At 39.0% G+C, this 16,725-nt stretch overlaps 1 protein-coding gene across 6 annotated transcripts in view; it reads left to right on the top strand.

The window, feature by feature from the left end:
• The window catches only part of CDK14 (cyclin-dependent kinase 14), a 516,851-nt gene that overhangs the window by 391,402 nt on the left and 108,724 nt on the right, over positions 1-16,725 (top strand). For all 6 annotated transcript variants that reach the window (XM_014547610.1, XM_005876105.2, XM_005876106.2 and 3 more), the window contains exon 11: positions 5,128-5,176. In XM_014547610.1, the coding sequence (XP_014403096.1) occupies positions 5,128-5,176 (49 nt within the window). The remainder of the gene's footprint in view (positions 1-5,127; positions 5,177-16,725) is intronic.

The following is a 16,725-nucleotide window of genomic DNA, read 5'->3' as shown; positions in this document are numbered from 1 at the left end:
CAAAAAAAAAAAAAATTTGAGTTTACAAATCCTGGCTTAGCCTTTCAAGTCCTTTGAACATACTTAGTCTTTTTATTTGTTGGTTAATTTAACTATTTTCTTGTTTTTGAAGTTAAAAACACAGCAGTGTCTCATAATGTACAAAAAAACATTGGTGAAAAGGGAATGTGGAGATTAACAAAATATTCTGCACCATACAGTCCATACTGATAAGCAGATGAGTAATTTCCAATTTAGGTTTCATCCTCCTGTGAATTCTAGGCAGCTCTCAGAGTGCCGCAGGCCATTTCAGGTGTAGCTCTTTCAAGCTGGGGGCCTTGAGAATCTGCAGCATTGTTCTCCAGTTGTTTTCCCGTGGAATTTCAATGACTAGCAGTGTGCAAGCATGGCTGGCAGGGTGAGGGCAAACCTTCCCAGCCTCCTGTCCCCCGTCCTCATCATGCTGCATAGCAAGTGATTTCTTCCCTGGGCCCCTGCTGTGTGTGACCATCCTCTGCAGTGTCCCTGCAATAAGAGAAGGTAAAAATCAGCCTGCAGGTTTAAATTAATTGCACTCTTCTGTTATGCTATGAGTTAGCCAATGCTTTGAATCACAGCATCCTAAACTGCTAGTTTAAACATAATTGGAAAGAGAAAGCCGGCATTGAAGTACCCAGTGAGAGAGTAAACTTACTGAAGACCAGTGTAAAACACACATAGGCAAATACTCGAATAACGTGATACATTGGCTCCTAGGCAGTTGAATAGCTATTTTATTAAATGCACCTGTTGTTCATTTGGGGCACTAATGTTAACCCGTTTTTGTTCTCAAAACTCACATGGCGAATGATGTTGCTTTTGTTCTAATGGAACATTCTTTTTATTTGTGATGGAAATTGTTTTTAAAGTGCAATGTAAATGTAATGTATGCTCCTTGCAGAGAATGTTAGAAATGACTCTGTTGGAAGTGGTGGACTTTAGCAGCGCAGCTCTGAATGCTGTTGGATACAAGACACCGGGTCCTGGGTGATCCTCCTCGTTTCAGATGTCTGAGTTTATCTCGTCTTCGTTTGGGAGAGAAATAGATGCAGGGAGTGGCTGTGCCTCCGGGCTCTCCGGAGACTGTGTCTCTATCCACATGGCAGCACTTTTCATCCTGTGCTTGTAGTTCTGCATTTAGTTTTTGGTACCAGAGCTTCCTCATTGCCGTGTGCCCATTGCCCAGTGCGACGCCTGGCACAGCAGGCAGGTACCCAGGTGACACGTGTTAAAGGAAGAGTTTATGTGACGTGTAGAGAAGGTTGTAGAATGACTTCTTTCTTATTTTTTCATATTTTATATGGCATGTTTTATTACCAATTTTGGCCCTTTTATGTACAGCTAAAATTGACATATTGTAGTTCGGAAAAAAAATTTCTATTAACATAGCCTGTCAAGCTCTAAATAGAAGCAATTCTTAGAAGTAATATTTATGTGTAGTCATTAATTGCCAAGAATAATAAGTTACTTGTAAATGTAAGATTGTATTAATTTTATCTGTAATGGAATTCTTGTTGCTCCCAGAATCATAGCAAATTATTAAAACTGCTTTGTGGGGAGTACAAAGTTAAGGAGATCAAATTTGTTTTACAAGGACATTTGATGTAATTAATTTTAAAAGTATATCTTGCTTTTTAAATGCTAGACTTTAGATAATAATTTTTTTAAAAAAAACCTTTATTCAAAGAAATATTCTTCCCATTTCTCCTTACTTTGTCGGTTAATCCTCAAACCTAGAATATTCCTTTAAATTTCTGCTCTACACCAGCTAGCTGAATTATGTTGCATTTTATATAATTCAGTCTACTAGATAATAATTCAGACATTGGATATTTTGTTGGTGAGCACTTTTGCCTATAGCTTTAGATCAATGATGCTTGTAGTCAAGCCGATCTTCAGTGAATGCACATCATTGTAGCAGTGGCCAGTTTCTGTACTGTTTGGTCAATGCCTGTGCCTTGCAGGTTATTAAGTATTTGACAGTTACCCCTGCTTGAATGAAATTGTTGGATCCTGTGGTAGTTATATTTTTCATTTTTTGAGGAACTTTCATACCATTTTCCATAGGGGCTACATCAGTTTACATTCCCACCAAGAATGTACAAGATCCTCATCAGCACTTATCTCTTGTCTTCTTGATAATAACCATTTGAACAGGAGTGAGGTGATATCTCATTATGGTTTTGATTTGCATTTCCATGAGGATTAGTGACGTTGAGCACCTTTCCCTGTACCTCTTGGCCATTTGAGTATATTCTTTGGAAAAAAGATTTGTTCAGGTCCTTTGTCCATTTTTAAAATTGGATTATTTGGGTTTGTTTGTTTGCTTGCTATGAGTTACAAGAGCTTTTATATATATTGAGATTGACCTCTTACCAGATATGAGGTTTTCTAATATTTTATCTCATTTTGTGGGTTGCCTTTTATTTTGTTGGTTTTTTTTCTGCAGAGCTTTAGTTTCTTGTAGTCCTACTTGTTTATTTTGCTTTTGTTGCTTGTGCTTTGTATATTGTACCCATAAAATCATTGCAAGGTTCGCTGTTTTTGTTTTTGTTTTTTTCCTGTGGTTTCAGGTCTTACATTTAAATCTTTAGTTCTTTGGGGGTTTTTTAGTTAACTTTTGTAAGTAGTGTATGGTAGGTATGCAGTTTTATTTTTAATTTTTTTGCGTATGCATATCCAGTGTTTCTATCACTGTTCATTGAAGAGACTGTCTTTTCTCCATTGAGTATTTTGGCTCCTTGTCAAATATTAGTTGACTTTATCTGCATAAATTTATTTCTGGGCTCTCTGCTCTCTTTCATTAGTCTATGTATCTGTTTTTATGCCAGTACCATACTGTTTTGATTGCTATAGCTTTCTAATAAGTTTGAAACCAGGAAGTATAATACCTCCAGCTTTTTTCTTTCTCAAGATTGTCTTGACTATTTAGGGTCTTTTCTGGTTCCATATGAATTTTGGGATTATTTTTTCTATTTCTGTAAAAAAATGCCACTGGAATATTAACAGGGATCACATTAAATCGATAAATGACTTTGGTTAATATGAACATTTTACCAATATTAATTTTTTTCAATTATGAGCATGGAATATCTTTCCATTTATTTGTATCTTCTTCAGTTTCTTTTATCACTGTCTTATATTTTTCAATATACATATCTTTCAGCTCCATAGTTACATTTATTCCCAGGTATTTTATTGTTTTTGTTATTAGCAATAGGATTGTTTTCCTTATTTTTTTCTTGGATAAGTCATCAGTATATGGGAATGCAACTGATTTTTGTAGATTGATTTTGAGTTCTGCAACTTCACTGAATTTGTTTATTAGATCTAACTTTTTTGGTGGAATTTTGAAGGTTTTCTGTATAGAAAATTGTCAACTGCAGCCTGGTCAGTATGGCTCAGTGGTTGAGCATCAGCCTATGAACCAGGAGGTCATGGTTTGATTCCCGGTCAGGGCACATGCTGGGTTGCTTGCTCAATCCCTTGTGTGGGGCGTGCAGGAAGCAGCCAATCAATGATTCTTTCTCTCTCATTATTGATGTTTCTATTCTTCTTTCCCTTTCCCTCTCTCTGAAATCAATAAAAATATATTTTAAAAAAAGAAAATTGTCATCTGCAAACAGAGACAATTTTGCTTCTTTCCATTTTGCATGCCAAATTATCTGTCTGTCTGTCTGCCTGCCTGTCTCTCCATTTACTTATTTTCTTGCCTAATTTCTCTGACTCGGACTTCCAGTTACTACTATGTTGTATAGGAGTGGTGAGAGTGGCACCCTTGTCTTGTTCCTGATCTTAAAGGAAAAGCTTTCTACCTTTCACCATTAAGTATAATATTAGCTGTGGGCTTGTCATATATGGACTTTATTGTGTTGAGGTATGTTCCTTCTATGTCCAGTTCATTAAGAGTTATCATGAATGGATGTTAAATTTTGTCAAATTATTTTTCTGCATTGATTGAGACAATCATGTGATATTTTTCTATTAAAGTGATATATATTTTTGACTTGCATATGTTGAATCATTCTTACATCCCAGGATGCATACTATTAAAGAAACATTATTTTTTCATTGCTTGTGGGAAAATGAAAAGTGACCTGTCAGCATCTATTTAAATGTAAAATGTACATACAATTTGCCAAGCAGTTTTACTATTTTGGGTAATCTACCAAACAGAGATGAAATGAAAGCATCAGTGTATAGAGATAGATGTGCAAGGATATTTGCTAAAGCAGTGTTTTTAAGCTGAAGGAACAGGGAGCCACCTAAAGTTTCATCAGCTTGAGAATGATCAAATAACTTATGGTACTTCTATTCTATGGAATATTCATAGAGTTTTATAACAATGTTACATCTATTTTTTTGATTTGAAGGATTACCCAGTGTATATTAGTAAATGCCTAAAAACTTTAAGAGAATGGTTATTGTATAATCCAGCTAAAAAAATTAAAATAGTGTATATAGTGAATGGGTATGTGTTTATTAACATAAGAATTGTGTGGAGACATATGAAGCCATTAACTATTGCTATATCATCAGAAGTAGACAACGGGAGCAGGAGAGATTATCAATATCTGTTATGTGCCACTTTGCTGTTTAACTTGGTGAAACAAATGTTATGTTTTAATTGAAAAAACATGAAGTTGTTCAGTGATAAATATAGGACACTGGTAGTTGGCCTAGAGCAAGTGCAGATGTCATAGAGTGTAAGAAAGGAGAGCTAACAGTATCGTATTTGATCAGAGATCTCTTCATAGGGAAAACAACAGGTCTCACTTTAGCATTGCATCAATGTTCTCCTGTAAATCTACTTACAATTTGGAATTTATATTTATTTTTTAAACCCAATTAAAACTTTGTTATTCTAAGAAATAATGACTACAAAACCAGATTATGAAACAGATCACTCTAGTCAAAATTAAACAATGCTTTATTGTTTAAAATGTTAAGATCTTCCTGTTTTCGAAGGTGAAGACCTCCTATGGCTAGCATAATATGGCTAAGTTGAACACTATCTTTTTAAAAGTTGATTTCTAGACATACTTTTTGAACAGTATAACAATATATACATTTGCAACAAAGATTGTTTATCATTTTTCTTTGTTTCAGAACGCTTTACCGTGTACAGCTCTAAACACCTTAGACAAGCCTGGAATAAGTAAGTCTTTTACAGATTGTTCTCTCTCTCTCTCTCTCTCTCTCTCTCTCTCTCTCTCTCTCTCTCTTTCTCTTTTAATTTTTAAGACTCTCCTGATAAGTTTTCATGACATTTTTTTCATTATTCATTCATCCATTCATTTAACCATTAACCAGTTACTGAGCCCTAACTGTGCCAGCCACTGTCTTCAGACTGAACCAACACTGTTGTATAGACGAGTTTGTGTTCCTAGAGCAATGTGGCCTTACCTCATTGTTGTAAGTCCTAAAATTCATTTGGTCAATCTTGTAACTAGATTTCAAGAAACATTTTAGTGTCAGAAAAATAGCATTTATTAAGTACAATATAATGACTGATTTTATCATCTAAATAAGGTTGGTGACAACTGTTGAGCCAGATAAAATTGATCTTTCAGATTTTTTCAGTTCACCTATTTCCCCCATAAGCTTTATGGGGAAACTAAGTACATACATCACTCAAAGTATATGCACTCCATTTATTTAATTTCAGTTCTGTCACCTGACCTTGTTAAAATAGTTTTATTTCTTGGTTTCAAAATTTGATGAAATCTGTAGATCTAGGTTACTCAAGTTATTCAAAGGTCTTTTATTGCAAGCCAAGCTGTTAGTAAATCATTGAAAGTTGAAAGGCAGAGTAATTGAGTCACCCATCTCATGGTGGGTATCACATTTCAAGCACTATGCTAGGGAAAAGGTAACTAGAACTCCTTTGATAAAATATACTATAATTTTTCATAACAAAATTTTGTCTCTGGGGAATTTAGTGTTATTATCTCACTTTTTACTGTCATTATATTTTAATTATAGATGCCATAAGTTATGAAAATAAAAAGTAGGACAGAACCTTTTTAAATAACAATGTCTTTAATCAATACTGTCAGTAGATACAGTGGACAGCTTATTATGAGGAACTCATGGAATTTATACATTAAATTCTGCAGTGGTTTACTTGAAAGATCTGGCCATTTATTTTGATTAAATTCATACTTAGAAGAATACTCTAGTGTAATTATTTTTGTCTAACACATGGCCTTGCATTTGTCATTGAAAGAGTCAGTTCTAAATATCTAGAGTCTCCCTAATATTAAGGGAGGCATACCCTGTGCTGGGAGCATTCTGTGTGTGTTCCTTACCTTTTACTGACCCTTTCGCTCCCATCACCACCACCCCGATCAGCAGTCTAACATATTTTAATTACGTGCTTTCATACATTAGGTAATATATACAGTGTATAGTTCCCACCTTAATGAAATGATTAAATACATCCCTCTCTCCTAATTTCTCGAAAAGTTTTGTTCAACCAACTAACCACGTTATGAAACAATTCATAAAGGCAGTTGAATCTCTAATCCTATCTTTGAAATAACAGGAAAATTTGGCACATCCTATGTAATAAAAGCCAAATATGCCAAGTGTCTGGCCATCCTGTCATTTGTTCAACCAATCAAAGTATAATATGCTAATGATTTGTTAGGCCGCTCAACTGCTTGCTATGATGTGCACTGACCACCAGGGGGAAGACAATCGACTAGTTGACCAGTTGCTATGATGTGTACTAACCACCAGGGGGCAGACAGTCGACCAGTCAACTGTTGCTATGATGTGCACTGACCACCAGGGAGCAGACGCTCCGACCCATAGGTTAGCTTGCTGCTGGGGTCCAGCTGAGTGGGACTGAGCGAGACAGGCCGGATACTCCCTGGAGCCCTCCCACGGTCCCACCCTGGCTGGCCAACCTCCCACGTCCTTTCCCAGCCCCGATCGTGCATCAGTGGGGTCCCTCAGCCTGGCCTGCGCCCTCTCGCAATCCAGGAGCCCTCAGGGGATGTCGGAGAGCCGGTTTCGGCCGATCCTACAGGACAGGCCGAGAGACCTCCCGAATTCGTGCACCGGGCCTCTAGTCTACATATAATATTATTTGTAGAAAATAGCCTCCACTTTAGATAACTCCTTTTCTTTCCTTCAGCCAGACAAAGCTAGAATGGCCTCTAAATTTCCCATGAAAATATATGACAATTCTTATCCACTTAGAATAGTCTACAACACACAGGGCCCTGGGGACGAGGCGGGGGCGGGGAAGAGGTCTATGGATGATGCTTGATATTTCTTCCACTGCCCTCTTGTGAACTCATATGCACCCCTCCAGTCATTCATTGTTGCAGTTGTATTCAGCACCTGCCATCATGGGCACACTAACATATATGCCCCAAGGAATGGCCTCTCTTGTCCAGTCATTCCATAGTGACTAGTGGGATGTCCCTCAGAGAAGACTCTTTTGTCCATTTACATTACTCTATCCCAGGAGAAACTAGGTTATGTAATGTCTTCCAAAGAGAAAAAGAAAATTAGAGTAGTACTCACACTTTGTGTTGTTTCACTTCAATCTAACCACCTAAGACCTGATGCTTTCCTTTCTCTGGGAGGTATCACCTGTGTCACAATAACAATAGATAATTTCATTGACAAAAATCAGGATGTGCAATCCTGGTAGTGCTGCTTTAGAAATTTTAAAAATTATGTGTTGTACTCAATATTTAAAATTTTTTTAAAAGGTTCAAGATATCAGCTTTTACTTTTGAGGGCAAATAAGAATTCTTAGGAATATTATTGCTTACAAATAAGAGCACAGTGTCTTTTTAAGAAATTACTTTAGAGATATTTATTACTTGCATTTTCCATGAATATAGGATTTATAATTTTTCAACCAAAAACAAAGTCTAAAATACTGAAGACAGTATTACATGTTCATGTAAAGTTTTTGTTAATCAGTTGATAGAATTGTAATGATTTTTTTCATCTTTACCATCACATATGCTTTTTAAAATTTTGAGAATTAATTCAAAGTTATTTAATAAACTGAGTCCCACCTTAGGTTACTTTGAAAACATTTTAGGTAAAAATATTAAAAGCTGAGCTTGAGCTAAATTTTTTTAATGATCAACATGACTTGTTTAGAAACATGCTAATTTTAAGTCCCTGTAAATCTTATTTTTGTTGCCTTAAGGATTTATTTCAGAAAACACTAAGTAAGAAAATCATCACTAAAAATTTTTATTAAAATATTACTTTCTGGTATCCCAGTGTTACATACTGAATCCTTAGAGCCAACAAGCTCTAGCCTTAGGCAATTCGAACCCCATCCAATTTAGAAAGAACTGAGAATTCAGAGACATTAATTAGATTATTGATTCTTCCTCCACATGGACATGTGACCCTGCAACCATCATTGACATTTCAACTCTTTTCACTTCAAAGTGAGGTCTGGATTCCGAAGCACTGCATTTAAACCCTATTGAGCAAGTGCTGACTTTCTCCATCGCTACAAACAAATTTGCTTGTCTACAGCACAATTATGAAACTGAAGCAACTGATAAATTCTCTTGTACAGCAGTAATAGATTCAAAACAGAGTGAACTCATTTGCAAGAACTAATTTGAATTCAATTTAGATGGGTTAATAACAGATGGGTAGGTTAACATAAAGAAGTAAGTCACTATTCAAAATTAAGTAACAATGTCTTTAAAAATATTTATTAACTCAGCTATTGAAGCCAGTGGGTATGTTCACCTGCCTGGGAGAATAAGGATTTCTTGAGAAATGAATCCTCAAGTCTCTTTGAACGGCTGTAACATGTGACCCAGATTATTTGGGGGCCAACTCTGCCCTAGGTAACACCCATACAACTCCCTGCTGACTTCATTTACACCAGTAACCATGGGCATAATTTTATCCTTTGAAGGATTTTTTTAGTATTCTGGGCAAACAAAGCACCGATGGGAGAAAAATATCAAAAGACCTAGCAGCTATCTAAACTCAAAAAGGATAATATAAAGAAGAAATCTTAATTATAGGATTGGGAATAATAAATATACATCAATAAAGAAAAGAAAGTTGGTTTATTCCCTTATACTGGAAGTGCATGATCTGGGTGGGCTCTTCCTGCTCCAAGGGGATTGGGGGCTGAAGGGACACAAATCTTAATTTTATAAATGCATGTACTGTTTCCTGACTGCCTTCAAAACATTCCACTTTATTGCATTGGAGTTATAAAGACTCTCCCTATTTTTCTTTCAAATCTCTCTATTTATAGTTGTCTGACATTGGCATGTATGTGCAATCAACCAAGAATTTCAGCCACTTAACAGATCTTTTATTATTTTGGCTGCAGAAGAAGCCTTAGTATATGTTCTCCAGCAAAGTTAAGGGTCGGATTCCAGGAACACATTTGCTTATTTTGGAACTTTTTAACAGCTGAACAATTTTTGGGAGGTTTGAAAGTAGCAAAAAGAGAACTAAGGATAAACCACCAAAGTCACAGAAGACAAGACTTGAAAACACAGCTGGTAGCTGATAGAGCAGAGCCTGCCCACAGACTCGCATAGGTGTAGGCCAGCCTTGTCCTGCTCGCTCTTCCCACATGCTCTAGTTCTCCTTATAATCCTTCCTGTTAAGTTCCACTGGATTTCTTCTAAGAATTAAAAAAAAAATTCTTTAAAATCTGGAATAAACACAGATTTTTAACAATGAAGCTACCTTTATGAAGATGCAAAAATAGAGAAGAAAGCATTCACCTGTGAATATTTAAAATTATCAGCAGAGTCACAAACCCTAACATAGTGTTCTTGAATTTTCATTAGAATATTTTATTTAATTTGATGATTAACTTCTAATACATATTTTAAAGATTACTTGCTAGATAGTTGTGCCATATGTGCATAAAATGTATTTAAAATAAAATTTGGAGGAATAACAAATTTCACTCCATATATTTATGTTGGTGGTTCTCTACTGAATTTTTATTGCCATATTTAATTGCTTATCGTTAAGATTTAAATCAATGCCCTCTCAAGAAACCGATGGCCCCTGTTTTCTACTCTACCTTATTCTAAGTTGATCTGAAATTTGCTAAAATAATAATATATTACAAAGTAAGATCGAGCTTTCAGTTTCTTTACCAGTTGTTTAGGAATGTTAGAGAAAGGTAACAACAGTTATTGACACTAGGAGGAGCAGTTGAGTTGAGCCAAATCTTTAAATTATCTTTCTCCACTTTCATTTTTTCATTGTTGATCATTTTTGTTATAATTCTATTTACTTCAAAGTAAATATTTTAATTTATTTAGTGCCCAGAGATTTTTTCCCCACAATATCTTCAAAGAAATTGTTCTTTACATCATCAATGCACTTTTTTTAGGATAGGTTTATTGGGGTCACAAGCTCTTAAAGCAGACACTGGGCAGACATTTTGGAATTCTGTTTTTTTAACTCAAAGGAAGAGCTGGAGTTGCAAATGTCAACTGCTGAGCTCTTTGGAATTGAGTTCAGTCTTAGGAGGCTACATGGAGTGTAATTTCACACCACACCCTTGAAAATAGTGTTTTTAACACGTGGACAATCAAATCAAAGCAAGTGTCCTGACCTTGGTTATCCACACATGGTAATGTTTGGAGACTTCATAATGTCGCCTGCCTACTTGAAAGTCACAGTTCAGAGCAGTTTCTGGGGACATTCATTTTCACAAGAATGAACCATTAGTTTAGGTACTAAAAGCATTATGTAGGTGAGATGTTTATCAGATCCATTAAACCCCTTGTCACCCAATGAAAGCAGCTCTTCTAGAAAATTGCAGAGTGGATTCTTGAAAGGGAAAAAGAGGGAGTTCTAAAATAGCAGCTGATTTCCAGGCTCTGGTAGTAGTCCTAGAAAGCCTCAAAGTAGACAGCATAAAGGTCCATCCAAAGACACGGGTTGGGGTCAGGGGTCAGGGGCCAGGAGCACAGAGAGAAAGCTGTCCAAGAGAAAGCTGGCAAGTTTGCCAGAGGCCTAGTCCCGATCACTGACAGTAGCAAAGCACAAATGTGATAGCATCTGAAATGTTCCTAGTCAAAGCCATAACATACCCTCATTGACCATAGTCATAGCTATGATGGGGACAGAAGGGTAATTAACATTGGGGCAGCCTTTTGCAATATAGAATTTGCTTTTATATATGTTGTCACATCCTTATATCCTTATAACCATCTTGGGGAGGTAGTCGGGGAAGATATGACAGCATTTTATAGCTTGAAATAAATCAATAAAAAAAACTTGCTCAGTGAGGTTAAATGATCAAGCCTACTGAAAATTATAGCTTGGAATCTATGCCCCAATGTAAATCTTATGAAAGAAATATTACCAATTTTAAAACCCTGATATTTGAGTGGGCTCAGCAATACCTGTTTTTATTTTGTTTTCACTACAACTTTGGGTAGAGAAGTCTCTTCTGGGAACTGAAGTCATTCATTCCCAGTCTAGTTTTTAGGCATCTGGAGAGCTGGGATGGAGTAGAAGCTTGACTTCCTGTATCTTGGGGAGATAGTGTCTGCAGCAGGCTGACCACCCACATCAGCTCGCGCCTCTCCTGTGCCAGGGCTGGGGAGTGTGCCATTTGGAAAAAGGTGCGATTGTGACAGTCTCAGTGCTGGAGATGACAGCCTGCTGGCCACCCACTCAGTTCTTAGTAGTGAGATTTGTTGCCCATTCCACACAGCTCCCGCTGTCCCCAGGAGATGATCCTCTGGCATTCTGTGTCATTGCCAGATTTCTTGTCCATGTCTTTCTTTCTGAAGTGAAGAATTCACTGTCATTAATAATCCCTGGTGATGGCCAAGGGCAGGCCCCGTACTGTTTGTTATCGGTTGGGCATGAGTTTTTTTTGTTTTTCTTCTGATGGACAGAAAATATCCATCTCCTCGCTCACTAATTGGCAGTACGTGCCAGGCCTGGGGTTGGCAACAGCCATTGTTTTTCATCCTTTTAGATTATGTGTTGGATTCGTCATCCAAAGTACACTCTTAGGGTGCAGCTAATACCTTCCTTCTGCCGTCCAGCTCATTAAGGAATCAAACCCAGCCATGCTCTGAAGCAGCACAGAGTTTCCGGGCGCAGCTGGGCTGCTAGGTTCCCTGAGAGGAGGCCGATAGGATTAGGTTTTCTCAAACTGGTCCCCAAAGCAGATTCTAGAAGTATGAACTGAAGAAATTCCTCTGCTTCTCCAAAATATAGAATGGTGCGTTTGTATTCTGTGGCTGCCATAACTAATTACGCCAAGTTTATTGGTGCGAAACACCACAACGGTATCATCTCACAGTTCTTCTGGGCAGTCTGGATGGGCTCCGTTGGTTTCTCTGATCTGGGTGTCACAAGGCCAAAGTCAAGGTGTTGGAAGGCCTGGGCTCTGTAGGAGGCTCTAGAGCAGCGGTTCTCAACCTGTGGGTCGCGACCCCTTTGGCGGTCGAACGACCCTTTCACAGGGGTCGCCTAAGACCATCCTGCATATCAGATATTTACATTAGGGTTCATAACAGTAGCAACTTTACAGTTATGAAGTAGCAATGAAATTTTATGGTTGGGTCACAACATGAGGAACTGTATTTAAAAGGCCAGAAGGTTGAGAACCGCTGCTCTAGAGGAGAATCTGTTTCCAGGCTCATTCAGGTTGCTGGCGGAATTAAGTTTCTCATGGTCATCAGGCTGAGGCCCTGTGTCCTTACTGGGTTCAGCTGGGAGTCTCACTCAGCTCCCGAAGGTCACCTGTGCTCCTCACCATGGTGCCCCCTCCTTCAAACCAGCAGCAGTGCAGTGAGGCCTTCTCATGCTTCAGATCTCTCACTTCTCCTACTGTGATCAGTGGGGAACTCTCCCTACCTGTTGCTGGGGGTGGGGTGGGGATGGGCTTCTCGCCATATCTCAAGAAAAAGAATTTTCTGAGAGTCGCCCAGGAGAATAAGTGGCGTTTATTTGCATGGAGTTAAATCCCTGAGTTTCCAGAGCCCCATTTCCCTTTGTCCTGTCAAGGTGAAGGAAGGAGTCCAGTTGGGCCTTTAGCAGGGCTACGATTAAAGCCTTTGCCCAGAGTTTCCATTCCATGTTGGGGCACAGTCCACTCCAGTATCAGGCGAGCTTAGTCTTTGTTCCCTGTTGCAGCCCATCAGTTCATTGAGTGTGGGGTCTACAGGGCCACATGGCTATGGAGAGAACACAGGCAGGAGCAAAGCCTGAGGAACCAAAGAGCCACAAACCAAGTGCCAAGAGAACAAACTTTGTCTGGAGGATTATGTATTCCCAAATTTTCATGGGCTCCACTCCCTCTGGCCATTGACTTCTGTTCCAGGTTAGACTGACAGGTACCTGCCCTACGTCACCCCAACTTCACTGCACGTGCACCCATCTCCCCTTTGTTGGACCCCTTCCCCCAGTGATTTGCAGGGAATGGACCAGTGGTTCCCAGGAGGGTTAAATCGCAGCTTCCTGGTGAAGCTGCCCAGGTGGCCATGCTTACAATGTCTGGCCTCCCTTTTGCTCCTTTCCTGTTATTAATAACCAGCTAATTACAACAGTATCACTTCCACCCTCTCTTCTGCCTCCAGCGAGACAGTTTTCTACTTATAAGGCCCACGTGTATAGTTCAGGTTAATCTCCCTATTTTAAGGTCTGTAACTGTAATTGCATCTAGGAAGTCTCTGCCATAAAAGGTAACACATTCACAGGCTTCAGGGTTTGGCAAGTGGACATCTTTGGGGCCAGTCTGCTTTCCACAAGTCGGTGCTGGGGTTTCCTATTCAGGGATGAGTCACTGGGTGAGGCGGAGCAGAGGGGCAAGCCCAGCCCTCCCCAGCAGTCACAGTCTGCTTTGCCTGGTCTCTGGCCCATCCGGTGACAAGGATGGGCCTCTGATTGATGGTTCCACTTTTTGCCTGGTTCAAATTAGGTGTCCTCCAAATTATATGTAGGTAAGAAATTATTTCCCACCCTCAGCACAGAGAAAAAGAGTGTTCTCAGGAAAGCTTATAGTCACTGAGAGAAGTAACATTTGGCTTGACATTTCTGTCCCCGTTAAATCAGTGCTGTCCTATAGAACCTTCTCTGTCGATGGTCTTTCTGCACTGCCCAATGCAGCAGCCATTAGCCCCTGCGGCTATTGAGCACTTGAAATGTGGCTAGTGTACCTTGGGAACTTAATTTTTAATTTAATTTAAATGTAGTTAATTTAGCCTTAACTGGTTTGGCTCAGTGGATAAAGCGCCGGCCTGCAGACATAAGGGTCCTGGGTTTGATTCTGGTCAGGGGCACATGCCCAGTTTTGGGGCTCTATCCCCAATAGGGGGCATGCAGGAGGCAGCCAATCAATGATCCTTTCTCATCACTGATGTTTCTATCTCTCTTTCCCTCTGCCTTCCTCTCTGAAATCAATAAAAAAATAAATGTACTTAAGTGTAAATAGCCACATGCTTAGCTACCATACTGGGTGGCACAGCCGTAGATCAACATGTACACTATTCCTTTAATTTCAGTGCCCACAGTGTCAGACAAGTATGGATGTCTGATGCTTTGGAAATTCTAGGCCCAAGAATCCTTGCATTTTGCACTCAAGTACCCAGAGAGCTTGCTTTATATTTTTGCTTCTCACTACTGTCTTTTATTTGTACACACTCTAAGAAGATAATAGCTCTGGAGGACCAAGTAAGTTGTAATGAATCTGCAGAGGGACTAGTGGAAATATCAAAGAACATCAAGCACACATTCCTTCCCCTCCTGCTCTCCTCTGGAAGCCACGCTGCCCCCTCCTCAGGGGCACTGCCTGTTCCAAGCCCTCTATTCCTTTCTCCTTCTCCTGTTCTCTCTTTTCTGTTGGGAACGGTTAGGGGTTAGACACACAGTTCTCTCCCCTTTTTGAACTCCCTTGAGTATTTGCCTCTCTGCTGATGTTCCCAGCTCCCTTGATCTCCCCTAACTCTACTCAAAAATATCATAAAGGCTCAGCTGCCTCTTCATCACATACGAGGTACTATTGAGAGGGGGCTCCATTTTCTAAATAAGTTTCCATTGGCCTCTGTGGCCACATATGTTAATTCCTCAGCTTCGGAACACTGAAAATTGCCACACTTTAAACAGTGGATTGTGAACAGAAATGCAGACATTTTTGCTGCTCTTTATTTATAGGAAATGCCAGATATGAGATCCTTTTCTCACTATTTGTTTATATCATTTTCTTTGCATTAAGAAAATGTTTATGAATTTAGTGAATCGTCAGCCTCCAAATGAAGATGAACATAAGAAGTCACTGGACAAAGAAATGATTTTTTTTTAATCCTCACCGAGGATATTTTTCCATTGATTTTTAGAGAGAGTGGGAGAGGGAAAGACAGAAATATTGATGTGAGAGAACACATTGATTGGTTGCCTCCCGCACAGGGCCCGGGCCAGGGAGGAGCCTGAAACTGAGGTATGTACCCTTGACTGGAATCGAACTCAGGACCCTTCTGTCCATAGGCTGACGCTCTATCCACTGAGCAAAACTAGCTAGGGCCAAAGAGATGATTTTAACAGCATCATCTTTTGTGTCTGCTGTCACCCACTTCACACTTTACCCTGGTAGTTTTTTTTGTGTGTGTGTGGTTCCACTTTTTAAAATTATATTTATTGGGGTGACATTGGTTAATATGATCATATCGGTTTCAGGTGTGGATTTCTATGTTACAATATCTGTATATTGCACTGAGTGCCCACCATCCAAAGTCAAATCATCTTCCATCATCATATATTAGGCCCCCTTCACCCCCCACCCTCCTGCCCTCTTCAAAATTAGGATCAGAGAAGAGGTCCAATTATTTATAGGGACAAGGGGTCCCCCTCATCATTTGGGGAGACTTCCTATAAAACTGGGGCTCAAATTCCACTCTTTGTGAAGATGCAGTTAATAGACTTATTCACATTGACGTGTGCATCTGACCTGCTGTATATACAGTGGTCTTACTGATCTTTTAAGAATACACAGTCAATAAATATTTTTTATATGAACCAAGAAAGAGTAGAAAAGAGGAAAGCAAAACTCATTATTGGCACAAAAGACAAGAAAACGCCTGAAAACAGCATAATTTTTGGTATTATAGGGACCAAGTTCCCATCCTAGATTCGATACTGAATAATTTAATATTCAGGAAGCTCACTAACCAATCTGGTCCCCAGTTTTTCAGTCTTCAAAACCCTTGGCAGGATTTTGCATGTATTGAATAAGACATGGGTGTAAATGATAGAGTACCTTCGGCTAATGTTAGCTTTCCTCCCTTCTGTTTTTTATCACACCCAGCCTTCCCTGCCAGTCAGAGCGTTTCATTCATTCCAAATAAGCAGTTGTCCTTGAACATGAATACCTCATAGTACAGGTTCCCCAGATATCTTCCAGAGCATCTGTTCTACCTTTCTAGGAGTAGGTACAGCTCAGTCACCAAATCATTTTTTAAATACTTCTTGTGTAGAAACAAGATCCCCCCTTCCCTAGCTGTTCCTCCTAAGGGTGCTATGTTAACAAATAGCATTGTACATAATTAATGTAAAACTTACCAAATTCAAGTATCTGGTAGACCTTTTCATGATGCTTTCTATACATGAACTGATGGGTAAGTCTAAACCAGGTGTATAGCCCCTGGGTGTCCACTTGACCTAGGGGATTTAGTGGTAAGAATGAAAGTAATTATTCTTACTGTTTAC

This window comes from Myotis brandtii, unplaced genomic scaffold (assembly GCF_000412655.1).
Source record: "Myotis brandtii unplaced genomic scaffold, ASM41265v1 scaffold48, whole genome shotgun sequence".
NCBI lineage: Eukaryota > Metazoa > Chordata > Mammalia > Chiroptera > Vespertilionidae > Myotis > Myotis brandtii.
The sequence above is the reverse complement of the archived record's forward strand: the minus strand, read 5'-3'. Positions and strand labels throughout refer to the sequence as shown.